The sequence below is a fragment of the Tenrec ecaudatus genome, chromosome 7, assembly GCF_050624435.1.
Source record: "Tenrec ecaudatus isolate mTenEca1 chromosome 7, mTenEca1.hap1, whole genome shotgun sequence".
Lineage (NCBI taxonomy): Eukaryota > Metazoa > Chordata > Mammalia > Afrosoricida > Tenrecidae > Tenrec > Tenrec ecaudatus.
This window is the reverse complement of record NC_134536.1, coordinates 103,662,132-103,670,435: the sequence shown is the minus strand read 5'-3', so window position 1 is coordinate 103,670,435 and position 8,304 is coordinate 103,662,132. Positions and strand designations below refer to the sequence as shown.

At 51.8% G+C, this 8,304-nt stretch overlaps 1 protein-coding gene across 1 annotated transcript in view; it reads right to left on the bottom strand.

Annotated features, from left to right (window-relative positions):
- Positions 1-506: 506 nt before the first annotated feature.
- COL9A1 (collagen type IX alpha 1 chain) overlaps positions 507-8,304 on the bottom strand; it is a 95,074-nt gene continuing 87,276 nt past the window's right edge. The window contains exons 37-38 of the mRNA XM_075554043.1: positions 7,989-8,066; positions 507-691 (exon numbers count right to left, since the gene is read on the bottom strand). Of these exons, the coding sequence (XP_075410158.1) occupies positions 507-691; positions 7,989-8,066 (263 nt within the window). The remainder of the gene's footprint in view (positions 692-7,988; positions 8,067-8,304) is intronic.

Genomic DNA, 8,304 nt, shown 5'->3' with positions numbered 1-8,304 from the left:
GAGTTCCGCAAAAATGAAAACCGACACGTGATGTAAGGAATTCACTCCAGAGGACGCCTTGTTTTGCCACTCCCCAGAGGGCACGTGGGTGGGGATTTTAAGCACCAATTCTATCGAGTTCCAGTGGGGTTCTTCGTAACCAGGCCAATGACCCTGCACAGCCTGAAATGAATCTGAGACCCAGGCTTCCATGGAGTGTAAAAACAACTGCATCTGAGGCAAACCAAACAGCTGTTCGGGGTTCTTAGCACCACGGCCGGACAGATACACCCCGTATGGACAGCGCACTAAGAACACTCCTGGAAACGGGACTGCTGATGCATGACATGGGCGGTCTGTAGGGATGATGCGGGAAAGGAAAAGGAGCTTCGTGAATGGCACCATGGGTCTAAGTCTGATCATCAAGCAGGACGCCTGTCATCCTGCGGACGGGAAGTGCTCCGGTGCTGTCCTCTGCCAAACGCCCTCACCCAGTGTGGCTGCTGCGGCGGCCCACACTCAGCCCTTCACTGCCCCGGCCCCTTGCTGAAAGCTCGCTGGCCGGCCTGCAGGGTGCAGGAGGCTGGCTCACAGAAACCAGGGAGGCCAGGGGGCCCCGGGGGGCCGGGCACACCAGGAATTCCGGCCACGCCCGGTGGGCCTCGCTCCCCATCCCGGCCATTTCTCCCATAGCTGGCAGGGCCTGGGTCACCTGAAACACACAAAGGGGTGCGCACGTGAGCAGGGCTCAGACTGGCAGAAAGCACTGGGTCAAAGGCTTTTAGAAATCGCTCCTGATGATGACGGTGGTGGTGATGATGCAGTCGCTTCACCAGACTTGGCTTTCATGCAAATGACTGGTAAAGCATCACCAAGCCCAATTCTCTAGATTCTGGCCACGGCTGGGACTCCTAGCTACCCAGGAGTCTTCAAGCTGTAGTCCCGTGCTCCTGGAGGAAGCTAGCAAACGCCACTGAGCTGGCATGGTCACTGCTAACTGAGCTTCTCCGGTTCTGAGTGAATGTTGTGAGGTCTTGCTGGTTCTTGTCATGACCTCCCTGCAGACACTAAACGAGGCGAGCACGAGCCTGTCTGCCCACACTCGCCAAACAGCCCCGGGCCAGACCTGAGTGCACACGAAAGGTGATTTTCAAGCACCTTCTCTGTAGCCGTGTCAGTGAGCTTTGCCTTCACAAAGTCAAGTCCAGATCAGGAGGAGGGAATGCAAAGGGGGCCACAAGCCAAATGACCACAGGTGCTGGGCGAGTCAGGTAGATGAGGGTTCCGCAATCCCCACCCAACATGCTGAGTCCTGTTTGGGGAAATAAAGCTTTATGGTGCTTGCCCTGTGCGGTGTTTTGCACATTGTCTATGGCAGAATCTGGCGGTACCAGGACAGCATTGAGGGGCTGCAGCAGGGACTACGAGACCCCAGAGGACTCTGGCCCTTTATAGAAAAAGCTCACTGACACCGGACTCAGTAGCAGAGTCTAGATTAAGAAAAATGTTACACAGACAATGAAAATCTGAGCATTGATGTCCATGTAATGTGGAGTCTAGAGAAGGGGGGGGGTCAAACTGGCAGCCTGCGGGCCGCATGCGGCCCCTAAGGTAATTTTTTTGTGGCCCACAATGCTCTGGAATAAAATGAAAATAGAAAAAAAATTGTTATGAAGAAAATAGTGCTTAAGGGAGATTGAGGCAATACTGTACACACAATTCCCTCATTACACTTTATTTCATTTTGGGGGGCCACAAAAAATTACCGCGAGGGCCGCCAGTCTGACACCCCGAGTCTAGAGGAAGCCAGGGGTGGAGCTGCTCAGCTGCAATCGGGGAAGATAGGTGAGTGCTGCTGGATCTGATTCTTCTCAGAAGAGCAAGGAAGCAGGGTTTTTAAGTATCTCTAAGTTTTAAAATAAACTGGAAGAAAAAAAAACAAACATGCCACGCCAGGTGGATTCCAACTCAAAACAACGTAAAAAGTGGTTGTCAGGTGGTGCTATGGCCCTGGGGCAGGTGTGTCAAGTCCCCACGGAAGGCTTCCATTGGGACTCCTGGGAAAGAGGCTTCAATCTCCAGATGTTTCCCTGGCGACAGCAGCCGTCCAGGACAGTGTGGAACCGCTTCCTGAGGGTTCCCAAGCGGGCATCTTTACAGAAACACGCTGCCACCTGGCCCGGAGGATCAATTGGTGGGCTGGAACCACAGACCTTTCGAAGATTACGGCGCCACCAGGTTGCAGCAACTAACGCTGATCACTTTTTAACATTGAGAGAGGCAGACCCCTACCCAAACCCCATAATGTAAAGAATTGTTTTCTCTAGGATAAGAGCAAAATGAAAAAAAGCCGGAGGAAATACTGTTTTTCCATTTCAATGCTCTCCGTCCCGCTGCATCCCAGAAGAGGGATTTCGCTGGGCATGTTTTGGACGCACGCTCCAATCTGGAGGAAAAAGCGTTGCTGGAGCCCAGCTGGCCGGAGGCCTTTGATCACGTTTACAAAAATCCCATCTAGCCCAAACCTCCAGAGCTTCGGGTGACTGACTCATCACCGCCCACACGAATCAACCGCTCTCCTTTGGACTCCATTTCTAGGGGGCCCAGAGTCCCCCGCTGTACACTGAGACTTATTAGCCCGTGGGAGTTCCACACGAGAGCGCTTCGCCTCGCTGCACTTGCTCGGCTATTGATTTGCTAACTCGCTGGCGGCGGCAGGACAGGCTGTGTCTGTGTGTCTGCGTGGCTGCGTCTTCTGCCGTCCTCGTTTAATTCAGGGGCGCTAAGCTAACCAGGCAGGAGAAAAGGCGCAGCGCAGGACAATCGGCCCGAGTTCTCCAAAGCCCTGCCCTCATCACCCTGAAGACCCCTCCCTGCGCGGTTGGCCCGCAGCCCGGGCCTAGAACCACCCACCACAGCAGAGCAGCAGCGGGAGCCCCGGCTCGGGCACGGCACGGCACGGGAGCCCGCTTTTGAGGGGAAGCTGTCCCGTGTTCACCTCGTTCAAGCCCTGCACTGGCTCGCCGTGCCCAGTCTCAAACGCGGCATCCCGTGCCGTCGGAGCAGCTCCCTCCGGTGATGAACGCCTCCACCCCGGGCAATCAGGAGCGGGGCGCGAGCCTGGGTCGGGGCCTTCTCCTGCCACTGGCTGCTCCGCCTTGTGCCAGACACACAGACGCGTGCCTCAAGGCCACACGGTCTTCGGAAATGTTAAGGTATTACCGTGTTTTACCTTTTTTTAATGGAATGAATGTTCTCTCTGAGAACACTAGAGGGCAGTCATGCTACATTGATGGAGGCCAATCCCAGCGGGAACCTTCTGAGGAGCCAGCCTCCTACCTAACCTGTGCTACAGAATAAAAGAGACTGTGTACGCAGGCTTTCAAGATATATATAACTGCACGTGACTTTCCACTTAAACTAGGGTCCCAGATGATTAATCCACTGGCTATGTAAGCATTTTCGATGGGCTAGGGACTCGCTCACTGGGTTTCCTTGTGTGTTTGACAAAGAAGAGAGTGTGTCAGGATTGGTAGGGCGTGGTTTACATAAGACCCCACAACCAAATAACCCAGCTTGCGGCAGCCAATTTAGGATCAGCGACTACTCGCAAACATAGAGCTAAATTGAATGCGCCCTTTGTTTTGTTTCTCCACCCAGTGAAAAGTTCACCTAACTGCAAATTCTGGACAAGAACATCCCCTTACCCAGAGCCACGCTGCTAGAACCTCCCCATCCAGAGGGAAAAGGCATCCCCCCACCCATCATGCGCATTCGGCCCACGTGTGATTTGTGACTTAAGCTACTCCTGTTCCAGGTGAGTTTGAATACACAGCGCGGAGGTCAAGACCCATCATGAACTCTTGCCCCTTAAAACGCTGAGGTTGCTAAGAAACGCATCCCAGGATGGGGGCGAGGGTGCTGCAAAGTGTTTGTGGAAAAATGGAATGAAAACCAAATGGAATTTTTCCATGAATCTTTTGTCCTAATGACCAAGCCACAATCCTGATGGCCTCGGTACAAACGGCAGCGTGTCAGGGAGGCAGCAATTAGTGTCTAAAGTCAACGAGAAGGGGGGAAGACAGGGAATGAGACAGTGGCAGGTCATCTGGCTGGTGTGTCAGGCCACACTAATCACTTCCTTGGACACAGCTTATTTATCACTGTGTCCACTGTGACCCTGGACATGGGGAGCACCAGTCCCATGCCCGGCTCTGTCACCTCCACTCCTGAGAGGCCTCTGCTGAGATGCATGACCTCTGTGAGTCCCTGTTTCCTCAAACATAGCACAGTAACCATGACAATTACAATAATCACCAAGGCCACTCTGGTGCGTGAAAACCCCTGGGGGTCAGAGGAGGACTACGCTCTGCAGTTTCTTAGGCCTGATTTTTTTTTTTTTAAGTAGATTTCCAGGTGTTTCTTCCAAGGCACCTCTGGGTAAACAACCCTCCTGCCTTTCGATTAGAAGCTAGGCACACGTTAACCACTGACATTACCCGGGGACTCTTACAATAATAACTGTGTGCCCCAAGTGGATGCCGGCTCGGTGACCAGCTGGGACAGAAGGAAACTGCCCCATAGGGTTTTCCTGGGCTGGTATCCTTGTGGAGCTGCTGGTGGGTCCAAAACCACGGGCCTCTTGGTTTGCAACTGGCTACACACCCAGTGTAAACGCACCCATTGTACCAGCAGGGCCCCCACAGTAAGAAGCCAAAACCCACTACCTCCCGTCTAGCTGATGCCAACTAATGGCGACCTCACAGGACAGGGTCGAGCCCCCGGGTTTCTGAGGCTGTGAATCTCTTTCTTTTTTTAATCGTTTTCTTGGGGGCTCTTACAAATCTTCTTACAAGCCATGCGTCAATTGTATCTGACATATTCGTGCATATATTCCATCGTTCTTTTCTAGACATTTGCTTTCCAGTGAGCCCTTGGATCAGCTCATTTTTCCCTCCCCACCCCTCATGACCCACTGATAGATTGTTGATTGTTGATTATTTTCAAATCTCACACTAACTGTCTCCCTTCCCTTCTGGTTCCTGCTGTTCTTCCCTCTGGATGGGGGTGTGTGGTTATGTGCCATTCATTGCGACCGGTGTTCCCCTCCCTCCCCACCTCTTCCCCCATTTCTCCCTACCCTTTTGGTATATCTATTCCCATTCCTGTTCCTGGGTTCCATGTGTTGTGAGTTTTATCTCTCATCTACACCTATGCGCATGTTTCCCTCTAGTCTAGATTAGGAGGCGGCACTGAGGTTGTGATAGCAGGGGAGGAGGAGGCCTCCAGGGATCAGAGGTGGAGGGTGGGGGGCAGGAAAGGAAAGGGCTGTGTACAAACCCAGGCAGTGTGGCCCCAAGGCCAGCACTTCTTGAACACCCGCCCTGCCCATTGCTGGCTGGGAGCAACAAACGGGATAAAGATGGAATTTTATCCTAGTAATCGCTGCTAGGCTGTGGTCCACGTTAGACTATTTAGCACTGCAAACCCAAGGGCACGTGAGAGTCAACACAGTGAACAAAGACGTGCACTTCCGGCCTGTAGAGAAGGGAGAACTGCAGCTGTCATGCAAATTAAGAATCATGCTAATGGTGGATAATGAAGGCAGGCAGCGCTCCCTGCGAGCCCCCCCCCCCCCCCCCCAGTATGCTAGCCCCACGAAAGAGGACCACATGATCTTTGTTTCTATTCAAGAGGCTCTGTGCCCCAGAGGCAACAGCAGAACAACGCAGGCAGCTGACTCTGTTCCGCAGGCTCTGTCATTTATGTTAGAGGTGTGTTTGTCTGGAAGATGGTGGGCACGTGTCTGCATGAGGGCCTCCTAGAGGTTCCTCCCACCCTACAGTTCCACTACCACTGTGTGTGCGGAGAGCAGAGAGCATATTCCGAATCTCATTTCAAGCCCAGCCGGGGGGGATCGCGGCGCAGCCCACCGAGGGCCACGGCAGCGGAATGATTTACTGCGAACCCCACGCTTTGGGTTGGTGATAGGAGCGGAAGCCTCTTTCCAGGAAGGGCGGGTCTGCAGTGTTGGCACCGGGTGCTGTGTGAGAGCAGAGCAGAAACATGCCACAGGGGCTTCGCTGGGGCCCAGCTTGGTCTCCCAGCTCTTCTTCGGCCTCAAAAAGTGGAAATGTAGATTACACTAATAATAGCACTCATCACCGATTCTTCTTGAGCCCTTACTACATGCCAAAATCTCTCCTAAGAATCCCTATCACGGGATCTCACTGTGGGAAACTCAGTGAACTCCACCGCCCTCAGGTCGACTCTGACTCGGCCGCCCGGTGACACAGCAGAGCTGCCCCTGTGGACAGCGAAGGCTGTAAGTGTTCAGGGGAGCAGAAAGCCTCATTGTTCCCTCAAGCGGCTGGTGGGTGCGAACCACGGACTTTGCAGCTAGCAGGCCAATGTTTAACCAAATATGTAGATAATGAAGTGAATTTATTCTGTCAGTTTAAAGGCTTTATGTTCCTGCCACTGGTGCAGAAGAAAAGCACCCTTAGTAAATTCCATTTTCTTTCTTCGGTGAATCCAGACTGGACCATGTGCTAAACTCTTCTTTGTCTTGATCGCCTTCAGTTGCAACCAGATTTTCTTGACCTCCCCTAATTATATACCCTTTGACCAATTAGTGAAAATGTATCGATAGGCCAATGAATCACAGCCTCTAAAGTCAGCGTTTGAACTGTCTCCAAATGTACTCATATTTTAAAATATTATTTCAACAAGAAAGCAATTCCCCAGGAGCAATGAAATGGATAATTAGAAAGCAATGATGTTTGGGGCTACAATTATAGCCTTAATTAAATATGTAAGCCTCTGGCAGAATTCAGGGAAAATGATCCTTTCACTAAATCTGTCTCAACTAAATTCTCCAAATCCACTGCAGACATGTGTGCCTCCACCCCCACCCAGCCCCCCTCCCCACATCGCCACCACCTGTTTCTGCCCTGTCTCTCTCACCCCCATCTCTGTTCAGCTGCAGACAATTCCTGGTTTGGAATCCTTCCTAAGCCTTGCCTCAGCAGCAGTAAGATGGCTGTGGGGAGGCTGCACCTCATTCTTATTCTGAAATTGAACTGGCTTTCAGCTTTGCTGTGCAGCTACTATGACCTCTGGTGGTACTGTGGGTTCAGTATGAATGTGCTAACAGAAGAGTTGGCAGTTCAAACTCACCAGCCACTCTGGGGGAGAAAGATGAGGCAGTCCGCTTCTGTAAAGACAGGCGGCCTTGGAAACTATGGCACAGCTCTGCCATGTCCTGCAGGAATCAAAACACTGCCCAGCACGGGCCTGCTGCGAGTCACTTCCCGGCGACTGAGCGGCTCCCAGAGACAGAGCTGCCGGTGTGCCCGAGAGCACAGACGCCAGTGAACCGAGCCCTCTGGGCTCCGCACACAGAGGCTGCTCTGTGGCCTCAGACCACCCAGCTGCGATATGTGCATGTGCTGCCTCGGGCTCTGAATAGGAATGTTTCGGTTTATTTATTTATTTGGCTGTTTCTTTTGCTTTGATGTGGGTTCTTTTGCGTTTTGTCCATTTGAAAGAGGAGTTCTTGAAATAAATTTCAGTTATTCCCTGTGCAACACCACTAGGTGAATACCTGAATTCACTTTCCTATTGCCCAGGCTTTTGCCTTAAACAAAAAACAAAGTCATTAATTAAGCAGGAAATGATCCACCGGCCTCACCTGGAAAGTCCTCCTTCATCCCAATTTTGTATGAGAAGTGCATTGGAGCTGGACCCTGGCACCTTTTTAAAAGCATCTGATAAGAGATTCACGGCAAGCCCCAATACTTATTTTCTCCCAAGAATACTTAACGTGGCTTACAGAGCCTTGCACTCTGCACTACAGCTGGGCGTGGAAAAGCGATGCTGACATCGTTGAGTAGCTTGTGATACATACACGTCACCAAACAGAGGTTCCTTTAGACTCGTCCTAGCCCGTTCAGATGCCCACTTGCTCCCAACTGCTCCCTTGCGGGAGACCCTGGACGCACACCTACCTGGGAGACCCGCAGCTCCTGGCAAGCCTTTGGGTCCTCTTCCTGGAGGGCCGCGCTCTCCCCTCTCTCCCAGGTCACCTGCATTTCGTGAAAGAAATACTGTCAGTGCATGTAGGAAAAGTAAGCTTCCTAGTTCTCAACTGAAAGCATAGACTATTTCAAAAATCAGACTAGACTCTACATCATAGGCAGAGAGTCAAAATTAGAATTCATGATATTATTAGATCTAAGGTGGGGAAGAATCGAATGATCGCATCCTTAAATTATTTATCTATCCTTGGCAAAACATTTAGAAACATGAAAATAAACAGTGAGT